At 35.8% G+C, this 22,395-nt stretch overlaps 1 protein-coding gene across 2 annotated transcripts in view; it reads right to left on the bottom strand.

Moving 5' to 3' along the window:
* The window catches only part of Seipin (lipid droplet biogenesis associated protein seipin), a 250,872-nt gene that overhangs the window by 135,250 nt on the left and 93,227 nt on the right, over positions 1-22,395 (bottom strand). For both annotated transcript variants that reach the window (XM_090375568.1, XM_090375569.1), the window contains exon 4: positions 18,587-18,654. In XM_090375568.1, the coding sequence (XP_090231694.1) occupies positions 18,587-18,654 (68 nt within the window). The remainder of the gene's footprint in view (positions 1-18,586; positions 18,655-22,395) is intronic.

The raw sequence follows: 22,395 nt of genomic DNA, 5'->3' as shown, positions 1-22,395 counted from the left end.
TTCTCTGCACAACTGTTCATTGTACTCATCAGAGTCATTAGGCCTATAATATACTCCTCTCATTTTCCCTTTCCCAGTGTTTAGGACACACCAAACAGACTCAACATTGCACTGTCCACCCATGTCAATTTGATGCACTTCCTTAGGTTTTATGTTTCTTAACTAGCATAGCCCCTTCTCCTTTACTACCCTGTGTCCTTTCTGTACACATTGTACTCCCTGAATTCCAATTCTGCTCTGCTTATATCTGTGCAACACCATGTCTCTGATATTCCAACAGTATCTGCCTTTGATGTCTTGATCAGCACTTCAAATTCATCAATTTTATTTACTATACTTCAAGCATTAGTGTACATGCAAATATACATACACTTCTTCTTACTCTTAGTTACCCTAACACAACCTATGTATTTACTTGTTCCATGATGACTCCCAGCATCTCTTGAAGTCCCCACAGCAGCAATTTTCTCTCTAGGCTGCTGCTGATTACAATAGAAGCAGTGCAAGAATCACTTTCACCTCTGCTTGTGGCTACCGTTAATCTTTTAACCTGTGAATCCCCCCAATCTAGCAGTTTTCCGACCCACCTAACACAGCCTTGATAGCATCAGCAAATATTCTTGCACCCTTTCTATTTAAGTGTATCCCATCCCTGTAGAAGCTGTTTGTTGTTTGGTTTTTTTTTTAGGAGCATTAGCAACTAAGGGCATATTGCTCAGGGAATATGCGGTGGTCATTCCCTGACCTTTCCATAACCTCCATATTTGGTGGTGATGGTCTAATCAAGAAGCGTGTGCTATGCACTATTGCTCCTTTCCACCTGGCTACGGAGGCGCCCCCTGTAGAAACAGTCTCGGCGAAGGTAAAGAAAGCCAACACGAGAACGAGAAATGTCGGATAACTTATGCAAAAAATTAGCTTCCCGATACAGCACTCGAGCGCTGCTCGCTCAGTAAACAAACGGTAGGTGTTATCGGTCTGGAGCAAAGTCGAGAATGATATATTGATTGACAAGTAGGCATGGCAAACGACGTGCTGATAGGTGCGCGAACACAACACACAGTACCATCGGTTTAGTATCACTCAGCACTAATGGTAACTTGCCCTAATGAATGCTTTCCATAATGATAAAAAAAAAAAAATCAGGTTATCTTGAATCCCATGGGAGCTTGTACCCTTCCCAAAGTGGAGGGAATAACCTAACCTTTTTTCTTTAGAATCAGTCATATTTAGAAATACATTCATAAAAAAAATGATTGTTTTTATGACTGTATTTTTATTTTCTTGTTCAATAATATGCCTTAATGGTGAAAAAAGGTCAGGTTACCTCCACTTGAATCCCATGGGAGCTTGAACTCTTCCTGAAATGGAGGGGGTAACCTAACCTTTTTTCTTTAGAATCACAAGTGGACTAGTGCATAAATTGTTTATTAACAAAATATTAATTTTTTATTACTGTACTTTTATTTTTAAAGGCACTCTTGCGGATACACACGTATCATAGCATCAATCAAAACCTCAATAGCTATTCAACTATATATATATATATATATATCCAATATTTTAAATTAAATAAAATAAAACATAAGCCAGTAGTATGGCAAAAACTGTAGAGCGAAAATTAACATAAAAATAACCCAAATAAACAATCGAACGAAAGGAAAGAATAGATATAAATAGTAGCCCAGAAACCCTTGTATAATTTCGATCTTTAAATCCAATTAACAAAAACTATACAAAATTTAGGATAATGCCAATTATTTATTAATTTAGCGGTACCCCCCCCCCCCGAGAGGTACCAGTTCTGAAAGACGTGAAATATCACCAAAAGAGGGTTAAAGGAACTACCAAACGATAACAAAATCAAAATAAATTAAAATAAAATAGACTGACCATCGTGCCCCATATCGACAGAGGACCACGAGGCCAATAATGGTCACGGAATCGCTGCATTTCAATCGCTATACAAATCGTCGCCATGGTGAAAAGATCGAAGTACCAATTCACCCTCCCTCCTCCGATCGATCCACCAATGCAGAGGACTTGCACGGCGGTGGTCCTTATGCAGCGAAAAATAAACTATAGAACAGCCAGCACTCTAGAGCAGAGCCACACCACTGACATACTGTAAGCTGAATCAGCTTATATAGAAGAAAAAAAAGGAAAATAGATGGCGGCACAGGCATTGCTAAATTAGCATATCGACCCATTACTATTGAATTGTACTAAATGTTGACAAAAGTTAAATTATAATAAAATAAATAATTAACTAAGCATTCATTTGAGGCAGCAACTTGCAATTCCTCCATATGAAGCCGAAATATATACTATCATTGAATTATATTAAATAAAGTTATATTATAGTGAAATGAATAAATAAAATAATTAATTAAGCATTCATTAGAGGCAGCAACATGCAATTCCTCCCATTTTTCACTGCATAAGGACCACCGCCGTGCAAATCCTCTGCATTGGTGGATCGATCGGAGGAGGGAGGGTGAATTGGTACTTCGATCTTTTCACCATGGCGACGATTTGTATAGCGATTGAAATGCAGCGATTCCATGACCATTATTGGCCTCGTGGTCCTCTGTCGATATGGGGCATGATAGTCAGTCTATTTTATTTTAATTTATTTTGATTTTGTTATCGTTTGGTAGTTCCTTTAACCCTCTTTTGGTGATATTTCACGTCTTTTGGAACTGGTACCTCTCGGGGGGGGGGGGGGGGTACCACTAAATTAATAAATAATTGGCATTATCCTAAATTTTGTATAGTTTTTGTTAATTAAATTTAAAGATCGAAATTATACAAGGGTTTCTGGGCTACTATTTATATCTATTCTTTCCTTTCGTTCGATTGTTTATTTGGGTTATTTTTATGTTAATTTTCGCTCTACAGTTTTTGCCATACTACTGGCTTATGTTTTATTTTATTTAATTTAAAATATTGGATGTATTTCAGCTCCATATGGAGGAATTGCATGTTGCTGCCTCTAATGAATGATTAATTATTTATTTATTTATTCATTTCACTATAATATAACTTTATTTAATATAATTCAATGATAGTATGTATATATATATATATATAAAGAATCTTTCTTTTCCTATTATTTCCTAACCTAACATTTAAGTTTAGGTCACAAAATATAAGGAAGCCTTTTCTATTATTTCCTAACCTACCACTTAAGATCAGGTTACGAAATACAATGAAAAATAAAGAAACCTTTTCCTTTTTTCTGAAAACTAAACCTAAATCAACAATATAGTAAAAACACTCATGAACTCCAAAAAACTGCTTTTAATAATTAGAAAAAAACATAACGAAGAACAAAAATGAACAGAACGAAACTTTTATTAATTTAGTTTTCATCAAAAAAAATCAACCAACATTTTATTTTCCTTCCATATTTCTTCCATCTTTTCATCGTTACTATTATCTGTTTACCGTTCATCACAAAACTATTATGCACTGTTCTTTACTGATAAATACACATTATAATGCCAACCAATGACTATACAGCAGCTTGTCATTTGTCGCTCCCACACCAATCATTTCATCATTTGAAATGCCTACCTGTCAATCAATATATCCTTCTCAATTCTGGCTCCAGACCGATAACACCTACCATTTGTTTACCAAGCAAGCAGCTTTAGAGTCTGGTGTCGGGAAACTAATTTTCCACATAAGTTATCTGATATTTCTCGTCATTCTCATGTTGGCTTTCTTTACCTTAGCCGCAGTCTCTCTGTTAGCAAGCACAGACTACGCTGAAAAAAAATTATAACCCATGAGCCTTGCACAATCACTATACGGCCGAACTGATTGACAAGGCTCTCATCATATACTCAATCCTATCGTGTCTGGGCAGAATTGAAGACGCTTTCAAATATAACCCTCCTTCGTGACTTTTTTCCAGCATTGACCTGTACTTGTTGAGTAAATCTGCAGATCTCTTACTCTTAAGGTCATTAGTGCCAATGTGTACAACAATATCACCTTTTGTGCCCTTAAAAGATTATATTTGCTCAATATCATCAACTTTAGCCCCAGCAGACATACCCTGGTCCAGTTTCATCTATCCTTTTTGCATAATATATTCCCCATCTCCCTGACAACAGAGTCACCGACAATAACTAGTTCCTGTGGGACCAGTACATCCTGCCTTGGAGATTGCCTCTGTGTTGCCTGATGTACAGGAGTGAGCTCTAGCATTGAGTTGGGTAGCTGAGAACTTGATGGGCCCCTCATATTAATTTCTTCGAGGTCATTTACCCTACACCTGAAACTCTCACAGACTCCCATCAGAATGCTGAGTTGTGCCTAATTTCTTCACACCTTTACATTGAGTTGAATACCTTCACAATGAGTTGCCTAGGTATTTCACTGCTTCGAATAAGTAACGCTTCTCTGGTAAAGAAGACTACTGTTACTTATGCTCGGATGGGCGGCACCACTACCCAGACGGCACCGTTTCGAAGCTGGTTGGCTTCATCATCAGTGTGTGGGAGTTATACTTCATAACTGGATTGTCACTATTGCAACAATGTACCTGCCCACCCACATGCTAACCTGTATCAATTTGACGTTCATTTTGACACACTACCAAGTATTAAAAAATATCAACATATTAGGTTATGTTCTGATTGGAACTTAAATTCTAATAAAAACGACGACTATCATGAGGTGTTGAAGCAATCACCATAGCCAAGAAATAATAAATATTTTGTATGTCACACTCAGCCACAGAAAATCATCTCTTTGCATTTCCTGTTTTTGCAATGTCCGCATGTACTGTGCCCTCATCACTTGACTTAACCTGACCTGCTCCTTAACAAAGTGAACTCAATTTCTTTTTCTCTTAATAATTGCCAAATTTCTTTTAAAATATTTTGAACTATTAAGGTGAATTTTGAATTTTAATAATAATTAATGAAATGAATTATTATTATGAATTAAAAATGAATTATTCAGATGCATGTACACAGAATGGGATAAATACAGATGCTATTTAAATGCACAATATGTATACAATTCTATTTTATAAACTCCTGTCAGCATTCAAAACTAATTAGCTAGTTAATGTTAACCTAATAAATAAGCAGCATACAATTAAGACACAGAATTGAGAATGCAATTAAATACAAGTAAAGATGATAATTTTTAACAAGTTAGTTAAAGTATGCAGTGCATTACATTAAAGGCAAATTAGAAAATAGTAATTATTCACAATTTATCACACAAAAAAACAAAAAAAAAGAAAAAAAAAACACGTGCAAACCAAAAAAAATTCATTTCAATGCATCCACCACATTGCCCATTCATTCTTCCAACCAGTACATGTTACAATATATGGTCTATGTCATGTACAAAAGAAATAAATAATAATTGCTGGAATTCTATTGATCCAATTTTAATGAAAGTTGGAATGACTCAACAAATCTTTTCAAAAGGCTCAAATATAAAATTTCAAGAAAATCCATCGATTAAGAGAGTAGAGTTGTTACATGAGGATGGACAGACATGACGAAGACAACAGGAACTTTGTCAGTGGCATATCCAGGTGTCAATATGGGGGGGGGGGCGGCATGGCGGCCAGGTGTTTGAAAGGGTTTTTTTTTTTTTTTTTTTTTAGATAGACTTAGGAATACTTATATACACACACACATGTTTTATTGATTATTATCTTTATTTGAATATTAGGAAAGCATATGAATAATAATATTAATCACAAAAAATGACAATATATTATACACGGAACAAAGAAGTTTATGAAATACATCTGTGTATATAAGAAAATTATAAAAGGAAAGAATGATAGAAGTATGTGCAGAGGCAGATTTACAGTGAAGCTTAAGGTTCAGGGCCCTTCACTTGCACAGTCCCCCTCAAAGCCCTGGTAGGAGCCCTAGCAATATTTTCTAATGGTCATATGTTTTTGTAAGATTTGAAAAAGTAAGATATTTTAATCACCGCTGTATCTTTCTATTCCGACTTCCCCTCCATCACACTGTCATTTTGGGTGGTGTTGGAGTCATGAGCACCAGCAGGATATTTTGCAAGATGGTGGTGCATGTGCAAATAAATTTTCGTTCACCAAATTTTGGGAAAAAAATGCATTATTTTAAAATTAAGTTTCATTGATTTACGTGTACAGCTGAGCAAACATTTCGTGATTGGTGGGAGAAAGGGCTTGTATTGTTTTAATGTTTCAATAAATTACTTTGATATCAAAAGGTGGTAGGTACACTTGCACCACCTTTGGACTTTGAATTGTCCATGGTGCAAGATGGTGTACTTTCCATGACCTTGCACCATGCTGCTGGCACCATGGTCTGAGTGACCATCAGCTTTAAATAAAATAGAAAGAAATTTTGCAATCTTTTTTTTTTTTTTTGTTAAAGAGGGCCCACAGAACCTCCATCCCCCTGCACAGCTATGAAAAATGCTGTGCTGCTTTTTGCCGTTGCATGTTCTGTATCATCAATTTTCTTAAATGGCAATACTCTGATTCTGAAAACTAAAGGTCTCTTCGGCTTTCTTGCTATTCATTTGTATTATGGTGCCTTTCAATATCACTTAATTCAGCTTAATTCAATATTTACAAAAACATTTTAAATAATCATCGTTTAATTTGCAGAGCCAGTTCTTAGATTTAAGATCTTTGAGCCACTGATTACTTAGTCATCGATTAATATATAGCTAACACAAAAGTGTTGACTATATTTTTTGCTCATTTTCAAAAAGGGGAAAAATTACACACTATAGTTTAATATGAAAATTCATAAACGAAAAAAAAAAGTAGTTACCTACTCACAGTAATTGAATCATCACAAAAAAGGGGAAATTTTCATCAAACTCTCAAATCTATTCAGAACAATGGTTTGCATGCAAAAACAATTTAAGTTACGGCATCTTTGTTCTGGGCAGTCTACTCCAGTAATTCGAAAAGTGAACCAGCATAAAGCAACCCTCCGTATTAGAAAAATTAGGCCGTCGAATTTCAAAGAAAAGAAGTTGAAGAGTTCTGAGCAGGGCTCCCACTCACAAATTTTAAAAAAAAACTTAAATTGCAACTTAAATAAACCCAAAAAAAACCTAGTTTTCATCATATAGTATAGCAACACAAATAAGATAAAACTTACCATGCAAAAATATCTTTTATTTAATTGTAATCAGAATTTTCATCCCATTCAGTTCCCTCCACATTTATTTTTTGAAGTTCTTTCATTTTTTTCAAACGTTCTTCGTATCTTTTATGACAAGTTCCTTGTATGACTTCTTTTACCAATTCTGATTTAGGTTTCCATGTATAGCAATTTTGATTAGATCTATTTATCGCCTGTTTTGCCACTGGTCGATCTTTCACAGTTTCTGGTTTAAGGGAGTTTGTGGCTTTTGTTTTTATAGGATTTACTTGGGAGAAGATTCTTTCTACGCTTGCTGAAGAGTGAGGTAAAATAGTTAGACTGGTCATAAAGTTAGATAAAATCTCATATTTAGAATTATTAAAGCCATCTTTTACATTACGTAACAGATACCAAAACTCAGGGATGGTTTTGTAAGAGAAATCAATCTTGATTTAAACGAAATGATCTCCATTCATCATCTAGAAGATCTAGTTTGTCTTCAGAAACAAGGTGAGGGAACTGTATTGCTAAATGGAAAATTGAGGATGGCGAATTGGCACGATCATGTATCACTGCTGGGTCAAGAACATTGAGACTGGCGATAATTCCATCATCATTTAGAGGAAATCTTTTTCTGATTTCCATACAAAGTTCAACAAGAAATTTTAAACAATCATTTTTAAACCTGCTTTCACTGTCACCAAGTGGTGTTGAATTTAATAAGGCCATACAACGGCCTCCCAAATATATTTTATTCAGAGGCTTACGATTTATTGCATTGCTTGGATCAATTTCAACCAGCTTGCACGAAGTAATGACTTCTTTTATGAAAAAACTAAGAATATTTTTTATACTCAATTGAAACCATTGAATGAAGTAAGTGTAATCTGAAATGCTCGGATTGAAATTCAATATCAGGCAGTTTATTTTCTCCAGTACATATCCTAAAAACAACAACATATGCTTAGTTCTTTTGGTGATCATAGTATTTTAAATATTCCCTGCACCATCGATTTTGTCAATTTTTGATTGATACTGAAAATAAAGAACTAACGCATTCCACTGCTCAATAATAATTTTTATTACATTGCCACAGGATAACCAACGTGTTTGTGCTAATTTGGGGATTTTATGCTTGGCAGTATCTACAACATCTTGAATCATTTTGAACTCGTTTAATCTTTTACTACTACGGGAAAAATAACAAGATATATCTTTTATAAATATTTCTAGATATGATGGTAGTACCTTGACTGAATGACTAGCACATAATGCAAAAGAATGGCAAACACATCCCATTATAAATACTGATGGTACATCCTTTTTTAGCAATCACTGGAACCCACTCTTAGTATCCATCTTAGTACCACTATCAAAGCCAACGAGATTATTTATTTGAATGTTTTTTTCTATGAAAAGATCTTTTACAGCTTGATAAAGCCCTTCTGAAGTACCATTTTCGACACAAACAGTGTCAAGTAACACATCTACAACATCAAGTTTTTGAATATCAAAATATCTAACAACAACAGCTAGAACTTGCGATAAAGATAAATCTGTACTTTCATCTATTATCATTGAAAACTTGTTGTTTCTGCATATGTTAGAAATGTATATTTTTTCATGATAGGCTATGCCATCTGGTATAAGATAAGAGACTTTAGTCGCCTTTATCTGAACTTGTTTTGCAATATTGCTATCATGAAATGCTTTCTTACATGCTTCTATAAGGTGATCACATGCGCAAATGGAATATTATGCTCAGAAATTAGTGCAGCAATTGTTAACTCTGACTTTGATAATTCTTCATTCTCTGTAGGTTTACTTTTTGTGAAGAACGTGTCTAACGTTAAACTTGTCTTAGCAATATTTGCACTTTTTTTATGTTTAACTGTATTTTTATGCGCTAGTAACATCGATTTATTGGCATTCTTTAATTTCATTTCACAACAAATACAGTAAGACGCACCTTTTTCATTACTGTCTTCTTTCAACCAATCCTTTAATTCCGGATTTCTAACCATTCATTTCTAAAATTTTGTGTATACCACCGTTTACTCATCTTTCTCTGTGGGGAACAAGTTTCAGACATTGTGGGCAATTTGTGGATATGGCTAATTAGCAGTTATCTTATTTAAAATGTTCTATAAAATAAAAAATAAATCACTAATCCATTGACATAAAATAGAAATAGTCACTACAATTTAAATTTATTATATCACTGTATGTAGTACACGCATAAATGTAAAAATCACACCAAATAATGCAATAATACCACGAACGATCACAAAAGACTGTGCAGTAAAGACCGCCTTCCGCCTCCTCAATAGGCTGCGCATACATGTTAGTAACACGAACATGTAAGCGTAATTTCATAGTGTAGAACCCTGCGAAAACTTTGAAATCCTTTTACATTTGTAGTATTTTGTACAAGCACTTGAGATATTACAAATTATGATCAGGTTAGAATATAAAATTAAGAAAATTGTAAACTCTTATTAAATGTATTAAATTTTATTGTATTTACAAGAAATAAAAATAAATTTTGACTTAAAATTAAAAATTACCGAAAAAAACCCAGATAATGAGATATTTTTGTGAAAAAAATCTAACAACCCAGATGACAATCAAAAAACCCAGATCTGGGTGGAAAAACCCAGAAGTGGGAGCCCTGGTTCTGAGTGATGGTGGAAATTCCTATTACAGTAAACCCCCACTATTCGCAGGGGTTACGTTCCTGAGAAATGCCGCGAATACAAAAAATGCAAATACTGAGTTATGGCTCCCATAGTAATAAAGGGGTTCCGTTCCAAAGTATGAAATATATAAGAAAAACTAGTCTAAAATTTTGTCTATGTATGTATTATATGTACCTTCATAATATGACTGTGTACATAGTACATAGTGAAATGCAAGCATATGGCATCGAAATGAAAATAAGAAACAATTTAATATTAAATGTAATATTTATTAGATCTTTCAAACCAGCGCCTTTGCTAGCTAAAAAACTTATCCCGCCAGTGCTATCACCTGTTTCACTAAAGTGTTGATAAAGGAGTTTTGCCTTTTCACGAATGATGAGTGAACTTAAGGGAATTTTATTGAGTTTGGTCTTCTACCCACAGATTTAAAGCTTATTCCATTTTTTCTAATTTAATATCACGAGTTACAGAGCAAATTTTTTAAGCAATTAGCGCGTTTTCACGGACACTACGGCGGATTTTTTTTCCGATTTTTTGAATGATCGTACCGTTGGCTCATTGATTTTATATTTTGCCACTGAGGAGACACTTTCACCATTAGAAATTTTGTCTAATAACTCAATTTTATTCAATAATGTCATAACCTTCTTTGATCTTTTCACATTTCCCTTGTTATTCGTAGCCATATTTTTGTACGGGTTAGAAAAAACTTGTCCACAATAAAGTCACTTTCTTCTGTAACACACTCGAAAAAGTCTGTTTTACACTGCAAAATGGTAGATTTATCACTTTCGTAAGCATATCAATTTATAAATTGATAAATTTATTCAATTTATAAGCATATAAATTAAAATCAAAAGACGAAACCATCCATGACAAGCGCATAACACATACTGAACAAAGATTAGCGTGAAACACCCAACCTCGCGATTTTGTCACCCCTCTTCCCCCACCCACCCACCCACTGAGCGCTGTTTTGATCGGAAAAGATGATTTTAGCCACGCCTATGTTTTTTTATAGCGAAAAATATTCACGGCACTTTAAAATTCACATTCTTTTAGGTTTCATTTTATATTAAATCAGCGACCGCGAATAGTGGGCGTTTACTGTATAATATTTTTCTCTGATCTGTAAATGATCCAGCAATGAATTTTCAATTAAAAAAAAAAAGAAATACTGACATCAGAGTAACGAATTTACAAACCGTTCTCTCAAATTGTTTGAGACGTCATGGACCATTCATAATTTGTGAATGTAAACTTTTGTCCTTGGTACTTAAGGTTGTCACAGACATTCTCTCAGATATGCCAGATAAGCTGTACTTGCTACCTGGGAGTCTAAAACGCTGATGGAACTGATATTCAGGTGACACTCAAGTCAAGTGGACCCAATTTCGGTGAAGTCCGGACAGTCTGTGACAGCCAAATCCTCTGCTTGCACCTTCACGATGGTGGGACTGTTAGTAATCCGGGGTATAACCTCCATGCACAAGTACATGGTGGGTGACCACCCAGGTGTGAACCACCGTAAGCAGGGGTCAAGGTGTGGCGCTCACACCACATGGAGGAACGCCGCCCCTCTATGTTACCAGGCAGTACTAGGTGGTAGATGACTCTCATCAACCGGTGCAATACCACCACTTTGCTTATTGGAGGCTTGAAGTGGTGGAACCCATGTTTAGTCTCTAGAGCTAAGTTCCGGTTAACCCTTCCCTATCTCATCCATCATGCAGTATGATTGATGACTTTTGAGGTTATTGGATCGTGGCGAGATCCAATATTCCTTACATTTCGAGGGTACAGCTGTAAAACGGTGTTCGCAGGCTGGCCGCTAACTAGTACACCAGACCGAACCTATTGGTAACTCTCTAGGAGGCTTCTGGATCAGCTAGTGTATAATCTTGCTACCTCTACTCTGCCAGATAGTGACTGGAGGGAGTCCGAGTAGTGTGTATGCAGGGACATTGTCGAGGCCACGTTATGCCAAGGATCTGGGTATATTCTTACCATGTGTACACCATATCCAAAAATTTCATTACTTCATACAGCATGTCCCACCCACTTTTTCTTACTATTGAATACACCATGAAATGTCAAACTAATAGAGCAAGCTTATCTGCGAAAAGATCTAAACCTCCCAAGCACTTCCTAATTCATTTCACAAATATATGTGGTCTCAATTCTAATCTCAACGATGTCCATTTCCACATGCAGTCTGCCAAACCCCATGTACTTTTTCTGACAGAATCTCAGTTATTGGTTGATTCAACTACTGCTCATCTCAGATGCCCCAATTATTTGCTGTACGATTCCTTTCGCTTCAAAAGGTGGTACTTGTGCATATGTCCGTTCTGATATTTCCTGTCAGAGACTTGGCAATTTGGAATCTCCTCTCTTGGATCATCTCCGGCTTAAAATCTCTCTACCTCATTGTGTCAAATTCATCTGTTGTCTCTACCTTTCTCCCAACTCCACTAATCACTTGGAGCTCTTTGACTTCCTCTCTTTGCAACTTGACTTTCTCTAGTCCAACATTCCGAACAGTGAGGTAATTTTCCTTGGTGATTTTAATGTTTACAACTCCAGCTGGCTTCCGTTTTCTAGTCACACTGACCCAGCTGGTCGAGTTGCTGAGGCTTTTGCAATTACTAATGACCTTGCACAGATTGTTTATTTAGCTACAATAATACCAGACAATCCTAATCATACAGCCAATACGCTTGATCTTTTTCTCACAAACAACCCTTCTAAGTACACGGTCAAAGTGAGAATTCCTTTAGGCACTTCAGATCACAACTTGGTATTATCTCTTCTCCAATGGAACCTTTATCTCGTGGCTTCTCCGAAACTCTTGTTGTTTGGCATTACAAGAATGCAAAATGGGGTGACTAGCGAGACTTCTTTTCCTTGGTCGGATTACTGTTTCAAAACTTCTGATGTCAACGTTTGCTCAGATCGTGTCATTTAAATTATTCTTGCAGGAATGGAATCCTTTATCCCACACTCCACGTTAAAATCTTGTCCTTTATCTAAACCTTGGTTTTCCAATAAATATGCTAAGGCTGTTCAAGAGAAGAATGTTGCATATCGTAATTGGCTTGTTTCTAATTCTTCAGTTTCATTTTCTGCCTACATCGAAGCTTGCAACAATCGTAAAGCAGTTATTAATCAGTACAAACTAGAGTTTGAACAGGCTAAGAGTAGAAAATTTGCTTCTTGTTCTAATGGTAGCCGAGCATTCTGATCTCTTGCCAAAGCTATTGGCCGCAACTTTTGCCCATCTCTGCTCCCACCTCTGTCCAAACAAGATAGTTCTGTTGTCACTTCAGCCAAGGATAAAGCTGACATGCTAGCATCCCATTTTTCGTCCAACTCATGTATTAATGATCTTGGTAAAAAACCTCCCAAAATTCTCAACACACTCCATTCAATGCCTCCTGTGGTCCTCCGTCAAAAAGGAAGTCAGAAGGATTTTGATGAATATTGATGCTAAGAAAGCTCCAGGTCCCGATGGTATTTCTCAACTTGTTCTCAAAACCTGTGCTCCTGAACTTACTATTATTCGATGCCACCTTTTTTCACTTTCTTATTCCAAAGGTGTTTTTCCTTCTGATTGGAAATTTGCTTATATCCAGCCAGTTCCTAAAAAGGATGACAAATCCCTCTCATCCAATTATGGTCCCATTGCAATTACTTCTACTCTTTCTAAAGTAATGAAGAAATCAATTAACCACCAACTCAAACTACCTAGAAACCTTCCGTCTGATCAACGATCGCCAGTATGGATTCCGTAAGTATCAATCCACTGGTGATATTCTGACTTATGTTACTCATTTGTGGACTAATTCAATGGAAAGGTTCGGTGAAACGCAAGTAGTTGCTCTTGACATCTCAAAGGCTTTCGATCATGTTTAGCATAAAAGTCTTCTTAACAAGCTTCCATCTTATGGTTTGCCAACTGTTTTTGTAATTGGTTATCCAGTTTTCTCTCTGTTCACTCACTAAGGGCGATGGTAGATGGCTTTCTGTCTTCTAATTTCTCCAGTAATGCCGGTGTCCTGCAAGGTTCAGTTCTTTCCCCCACTCTTTTCCTCTTGTATATTAATGACCTTCTTCCATTGACTGGAAATCCTATCCATAGTTTTGCCGATGATAGCACATTGCATTCCACTTTCCATTTTCAGAAACCTTGTCCTGCTCAATCAGCTTCAACTTCTCGAAAATCTACTACCAATTCCTTAAATGCCGATCTTCAGGTAATTCTCCAGTGGGGCAAAGACAACTTAGTTGATTTCAACCCTTCTAAAACTCAGTCTTGTCTTATATCTCGCAAAAAGGATTCTTCTGCTCCTATGCTTATCTTAAGTGACACTCCGATTTCTAGGCAAAATGATATATCTCTTTTGGGGATTATCCTGACTTCTAATCTCTCTTGGCACAAGCACATTACAAATATTGCTTCCTCTGCATCTAAAAAACTTGGTTTTCTTTTTCACTCTCGGCATTACTTTTCTTCCAAACAGCTGCTCACTCTGTATAAATCGCAAATCCGCCCTGCCATGGAATATTGTTCCCACATCTGGGGTGGTGCCCCCAAAACCTCTCTCAGGCTTCTTGATTCCATTCAGAAGAGGGCAGTTAGGTTAATTAATGATTCATATCTAACAGAGTCTCTCCACTTGCTGTCTCATAGGCGTACTGTTTGTGTTGCATGCCTTGTCTACAGATACTTCCATGAGCACTGTTCTTCTGAATTGGCTTCTATAATTCCCACTCTCTCTTTCAAAACAGTCCGAACACGTGCGGCCTCCAGCCAACATCCATTTACGGTCCAACTTCAAACTCACAGAACCAACTTTTCATCTTCCTTGTTTATTCATTCAACTGCCGTTTTCTGGAACAAGCTTCCTTCATACCTATTTCCTGAAAATTATAGTCTACAGAAGTTCAAGTCCAATGTCAACAAATATCTTCTTTCATCTTCTTCTCAACCTCCAACCCAAGCACGGTAGTAAGTACTATAGGTTCTAATACCTCTCGTGTTTGGGGTTTACATAAAAAAAAAAAAAAAAAAAAAACTTACGAAAACTGGAATTATAAATATGATTACCTGAAGGCCGTCGAAGTTGAGTCTTCAAGTGCAAGGGTGCATAACTACACGTACCTTGAGTGACTGTGGTTCAAGCCTATGACCATGGGTGCTGGCAGCGTGGTGCAAGTGTCTTGTGTGTCTTGTCGTGGTGCAACACAATTTTTAATATTTTCATTAATTTATTAAACGTTAAAACAATACAAATTCTTTCTTTCAAAATAAGTCTTTTCTTCCACTGATCACGAAATGTTGGCTCAGCTGTACACATAACTCTGTCAAATTTGACAATTTAAATATTGCATGAATTCAAAAATTTGAGAGCAAAAAATTTATTTCCACTTGCACCACCTTTCAAAATATTCTGCCGGCACCCATGCCCATTAAATACGGAGCAGTTTCTTCTAGTCTCCCTATCTTGTGAACTCCTCTGACCATGTGGTCACCCACAGCATAAAGAGGAAATTCATTCATAAAAATCTCTTATTACAGAATCACCACAATGTTGGCATTGAATTGCACACATAAAGCAAATCAATGCACACTTCTCCATTCAGAGGTATGTATTCATTGTTTACTGCACCCAAAAGAGGAAATAAAGTGAGGACATGAAAAAACTTTTTTAAATTCATTTCTATAATCTGTAAATGATCCAGCAACAGGTTTTCAATAAAAAAAAAAATACTGAAACCAGAGTAACAAAATTACAGATCATTCTGTCAAGTTGTAATAATATGCAAAGAATAGTAAAAAAAAATAAGAAATCTACAGCAATGAGTAACATTATTATCAAAACTGGACAACCTTTTGACTATCAGCAGACATTATGGATCATTCAACATTTGTGAACAGTGGCAGACTGGGTCAAAAATTCTTACTGGGGAAAACTTTTAGCAACCTCGCAACAATGTTTATGGCCATGGAATTGCACCTTGGTCTCTGGCCTCCAGCCCACCGGAGTTCCCCTGGTAAGTCTTATGCCTCTGTTTGTGAATGGTTCATCATTTTATAATGGGTAAATTTTTTCTGTGCTCTGCTCTGAGAAATTCGAAAATGTAAAATCACTACACTTGACAATGCAGAATCACAGAATAGTTCATGACAAGAGTTGCAGGACTTTCTTTCTGTGCCAATAAAGCAAAATGAAAATATCTGATTGGCTGAATTTTTTTGTTTTGTTTCCCCACTCTCATTTCCCCAGTTTCTCCTTAAAGTAACTTTGCAACAAATTTTCCCACCCCAAGCAAAAACAAAACAAATACATATAAAATGGTTATAAAATGTATTAAAAATGACAAAGTAAAGTCTTGTTAGCTGTATAGAAAGAAAGCAATAGACAAGGGTAGAATGTTGTTGTGAAAATAGAAAATGACCTCAAAACCACAAATTTAATGAAACTGCATGCTTTGGAGTGAGACAAACAACTTGTGTGATCGAAACCTGCTAATTTTGGGGTGACTGAAGTAGATGTTTTACTCTTCCTTGTCACTGTTTAATTCACTCTCTGAACACCACGAGAAGGGTTCCAATACATGAAGGGTTCCTCCCACTGCATCGGTCACTTATAGAACATCATCGATATAGGTGAAGATCAAAGGATCTGGCAATTCAGATGTCTCTGGTTAGCATAGTATAATAACTCATTCGTAGTTCTGCAGTTTTTCGTTTCAGATAAACAAAAAAAAAAAAAAGGAAAGAAAAGGAAAAAAAACAAATCTAAGGCACTAAAACGACAACACTAGCCATAGCTATACTTTTATGTGTGACAAATTTGTGTATTGTAAAATAAAACATATTGCCCTGCGACAACAATCAGTGTATAATTAGGTTTTACACACAAAAAATGTAAAATAAATTCAACACTAGAATAAAATCAGATGTGATGTACACACTGTGTATATGTATATTTGCCACTAGTTTTGCTGCATATTTCATGACTATCTTTTATTTTCTACTATTTCTATAGGCGTGGCACAGTCAAAACAATACTCAGATGGCCAGTCGCTGTGCTGATAAGAACGTGTTACATTTAATTTAAACAAAAAAAAATTCTTGTTTATTAATGAAATTCATTGTCTTAAAAATGAATCTGTCTTATAAATTTAACAGTCCCCTTTCAAGATTGGAATCAAATGCAGCTACATTCAAATAGTTACGCCACTGAACAAAATCATTGGTTTTTCTGGAGATTGTCTTTCAGTTAGCTCTTTGTACACCGAAAACCCCTTGAGAAAATAGAGAAAAAGCAAAATGCTTCCTGCATTCTTTTTCTTTAATTTCAAATTTTTGGTTAAGGGAGGGCATATGCCCCCTCATAATACACCCCTGAGCATTATAGATACAGTAAACCCACGCGAATAGCAGGGGGTACGTTCCTGAGAAATGCTGCGAATACCGAAAACACGAATACTGAGTTATGGCTCCCATAGTAATAAAGGGATTCCGTTCCAAAGTATGAAATATATAAGAAAAACTAGTCTAAAATTTTGTCTATGTATGTATTATATGTACCTTCATAATATGACTATGTACATAGACAGTACATAGTGAAATGCAAGCATATGGCATCGAAATGAAAATAAGAAACAATTTAATATTAAATGTAATATTTATTGGAAATTTCAAACAAATCTTTCAAACTAGCGCCTTTGCTAGCTAAAAAACTTATCCCGCCAGTGCTATCACCAGTTTCGATAAACGAATTTTGCCTTTTCACGAATGGCGAATGAACTTAACGGAATGTTATTTTGAGTTCGGTCTTCTATCCACAGATTTAAAGCTTTTTCCATTTTTTTCTAATTTAACATCACGAATTACAGAGCAAATTTTTATAGCAGTTAGCGCATTTCCACGGACACTATGGCAGATTTTTTCTTCCGATTTCTTGATTGATTGTACTGTCGACTCATTGATTTTATAATGTTTTGCCACTGAGAAGACACTTTCACCATGAAAAATTTTATCTAATAACTCAATTTTATTCGCTAATGTCACCTTCACCTTCTTTGATCTTTTCACATTTCCCTTGTTATTGTAGCCATATTTTTGTACGGGTTAGGAAGAACTTGTCCACAATAAAGTCACTTTCTTCCATTAACATTCTTGAAAAAGTCTGTTTTACACTACAAAACGATAGATTTTGTAAGCATATAAATTTATAAATTTATAAGCATATAAATTAGCGATTTTGTCACCCCTCCACACCCACCCACTGAGTGCTGTTTTGAAAGGGAAAGATAATTTTGGACACGCCCATGTTTTTTTATGGCGGAAAATGTTCATGGCGCTGTAAAATTCACATTTTTTTAGGTTTCATTTTACATTAAATCAGCGACAGCGAATACAGATACCGCGAATAGCGGAGGTTTACTGTATATGCTAAAGTGCTTAAAGAGTTGTTTCTACAGCATAATGCCATAAGATTTAAAATTAGAAGCCAAATTTTATGGGTATCAATTTAGAATTAGGATAGGTAGTCATACAGAATTAGGAATCAATATCCTAATTCTACAGAAATCAATTTCCTAATTCAGAGTAATCCTTCTCATAGACTTGATTTTAAGTAAGTGACAAAAGCATATTCAAAAATACAATGACAGCTTTAAAATCTACTATTACTCAATATTAAATTTGCAAATATTTCTAATAAAATAAATACCTACAGAACGGAATGATGATCTGATGACTTCCCCATTTCTAGCAGTGATGGAAAGTTTTATCATAAACATACCTATAAATAATCACATTGTTTTCTTTATGTAAAACCTATTATAGTACTTATCTAATAAAAATATCATAGTCAACTATTCAAACTTTCTATCTTTTCATACTTCAATGAAATTTCCTATTTACAGGCAAAATAAAAAATACATTAAAATCATATAAGGTGAATGTTCGCAGTCTAATCACTGATAGGTAGGATTCACAGCATTCAGTCAGATTCACAAGAAATCTAAATGTATGGAATTATCTTTCTAGAATGTTTTCTCAAAAAAAAAAAAAAAAAAACATACTGGGAGAAAAATTCAGTTCTATATGATTAATTAAGTTTTATTGTATATTCCATTTTTTCTTGTTATTATGAATGTGTAAATAATTCTTCTTAAGTTACCACTGATTGAAGTGGCATTATGATAAATAACATTCATTCATTTTCACAGTGCATAAAAAGAGTGCATCTTAAAATAAACCTGCAACTAGGTTCACATCAATATATACAATATGAATGATTGAAAAATGTTACGCAAATATTTTAATGTTTCAAAGTTAAAAAAAAAAAAAGCTTTAACTTAAAATTTTAATACAACTGAGGCTATACTCTTTAGATATAAATTCTGTAAATGTATTTCTAAGAACATGCAAAGTACTGAAATTACCTGTTAAATCTAGATTGAGTTTTTGCATGAGAAATAGTTTGTTTTTCGCATGTACCTAAGCAAAATGAACAAGGTATGCAAAGCATAAAACAATTTTACAACATTTGTACATATTTTACACTTTACTGCATTAAATTCAAAAGGTTTCAAAGTTAATGAATTATTCAATTTGTATGTTAATGAGTCTTTAACGATAACTACAATGCCTGCTGAGATTGTCTTTTCTACAGCTAGGTGATTTCAAAGGGTGCATAATTTTTGAAAAGATATCAAAAAAATAAAATAGCATAGAAATGGCATTAGCAGAGTGAAGTTTGCTTTCTTGCATACAATGCAAGAAAGAAGCTTATAGAGTATCAGCCAAAAAAAAAAAAAACACACCCTTCCCATTTCGCCCATCCATTTACTTCAAATGTTTGTCTAGAATCATTAGTTTGTCTAGTTCATGGCACAGGACATAGTACTATACTATGACAACCTTCAACAGCCCAAGGAGTGTTCTCTTAATGGAAACCACAATCAAAATTTTAGGGGATGGGGGAGTAACAAGTCTTCAGGCAGACCATTTTTGGTGTCAGGCCAACAATTTGCATTCAACTAAGTTGAGTACATTGCAATCGAAGTTGTCTTAGCATAATGCAGTTAAACCTCTCAAAATCTGGCAACCTCAAGACCCAATCCATTCTAAATCATGAAATAGTAAACATACAGTACATAGTGTACAGATAGTACAGTAAAAATAAAATTATTTCTCCTTACAAAATATGCCACAGCATGCATTTTGAAAGGGCAAAGTCTTTGATGCTAGAACCTTTTCCGTAAAAGATAATTACTTGTGCATGCATTCTGAAAGGCCAGAATACTCTGAACTACTTAAATTTCTTTTGGGTGGCACAGAGGCAAATACAAACAGAAGAAAGTTACAGTGCAATGTTGTTTAAAAACAACCTAAAATTTCTGAAAACATTTAATAAACACAATTAACAAACTGCAACCTCGACCTAATGTTTCACATACAAACTATAAAACTAAATGAATTGTGAGCCACTAATCTTGTTCACAAGAGACCTTGAAGTAAAATCTTCACTCTGCAAAATCATATCTAACATGCTACTTTGGTTTATAACTAATCCGATAACATTAGCATAAGCAGGCCATATGATGCAAGAACACAAGCTTATAAGCACAGTAAAAAAAAAAAAAAAAAAAAAAAACACCACCCTTCGAATTTCATTTATCCATTCACTCCAAATGTTTGTCTAGTTCTGCCTTGATCTTATTTAAGTTGCTCACCTTCACTACGACAGATGGAAGTTTGTTCCAGCCATCAACCAACCACTGGCTAAAGACGAATTTTCACACATATCTATTCTACAATTGTCTTTATTCAATTTGAATTTGTTTGTTTGTTATTTGGTTTTTAGGAGCATTAGCAACTAAGGCCATATTGCTCCGGGGATATGCGGTGGTCATTCCCTGACCTTTCCGCATTCGGTGGTCACGGGCTCGAACCCTGGTCTAATCAAGAAGCGTGTGCTACGCACTGCTGCTCCTGCCCACCTGGCTATGGAGGCACCAATTTGAATTTATGCCCCATCAAGTGAGTAATCTGAGCAAGAGCAAGATCCAATTAGCATTGAGCTTGCTCAATCCATTCAAGATCTTATACACCTCAATTAAATCACCTTGAAGGTGCCTAGTCTCCAGAAGCTGCAATTTGCAGAACTTAAGCCTTTCTTGGTAACACCAACCCTTTGTTACACTCAACAATCTCATTTCCTTTCTCTGTACTCATTCCAGCAGCTCTACATCTTTCCTAAAATGAGGCTCAAGAACTGTATACAGTACTAAAGGTGTGACATCACCATTGCCTTGTACAAGGGGCCAATCACTCCCTTATCCCTGTAGGAAAATTCCTGTATATCAATGACAAGACACCATGAGCTACTCTTGCAGCCTTTTTTGCACTGTTCAGAAAGTTCAGGTAGCAGTAGTTACTGCTACCTATATGCAGTATACTTTATATTCGTCAATGCTAAACTTCAACTGCCACCTCTCAGTCCATCTGCACAACTTTTCCAGATCCTGTTGAAGTAGCGTAATATCATTACTGTCATTAATAACTTTTCCAACATTTGTATCGTCTGAAAACTTAGACATTAATCCTGATATACCTTCATAAATATCATTGATAAATACCTAAAACAACTTGGACTCAGGGGAGGTACCCATTGACTGGAGATGTGCAAATGTGACCCCAATTCACAAAGGGGGATCAAAGGCTGACACAAGTAATTATAGACCTGTGAGTTTAACTTCTGTTCCCGGAAAATTAATGGAGGCACTGGTGAAAGAAGCACTGCAGGATCATCTAGACAAGACTTCAGTTATAGCTAGGACACAGCATGGTTTTGTTAAGGGGAAGTCTTGCCTGACCAATTTGATTGGATACTATGATGCAGTCACAAAAGAACTGGATGCAGGGAATAACTTTGATATTATATACTTGGATCTTAGAAAGGCTTTTGATACTGTTGCACATGGAAGACTGCTGCACAAATTGGAGCAGTGTGGCATTGGAGGCAAGTTGCTGCTATGGATAAAGGGGTGGTTGAGGGGGAGAAGACAGAGAGTGGTAATCAATGGACACTGCTCATCGTGGACTAATGTTATTAGTGGAGTCCCTCAGGGTTCAGTATTGGGGCCTTTATTGTTTTCTGTATTTATAAATGATATTGATGATGGTATATCAGGCTTAATGTCCAAGTTTGCAGACGATACGAAGGTTGGCAGGGTTGTCAAGGACACTACTGACACTATGCTGCTGCAACAGGATTTGGAAAGGTTGAGCAGATGGGCTTCGAGGTGGCAAATGAAGTTTAACATTGACAAATGTAAAGTACTACATATGGGAAACAGCAACCCCAGAGCAACGTATCAACTCTGTGGTACTACACTGACAGTGGTAGAGAATGAAAGGGACCTGGGGGTGGTGGTGCAGGCAGATATGAAGTTCTCTGAGCAGTGCAGACGAGCTGCAAGAGTAGCTCATGGTGTATTGTCAATGATATATAGGAATTTTTCTAGCAGGGATA

The sequence above is a fragment of the Mastigoproctus giganteus genome, chromosome 6, assembly GCF_048544385.1.
Source record: "Mastigoproctus giganteus isolate SK-2022 chromosome 6, ASM4854438v1, whole genome shotgun sequence".
Taxonomy (NCBI): domain Eukaryota; kingdom Metazoa; phylum Arthropoda; class Arachnida; order Uropygi; family Thelyphonidae; genus Mastigoproctus; species Mastigoproctus giganteus.
The sequence above is the reverse complement of the archived record's forward strand: the minus strand, read 5'-3'. Positions and strand labels throughout refer to the sequence as shown.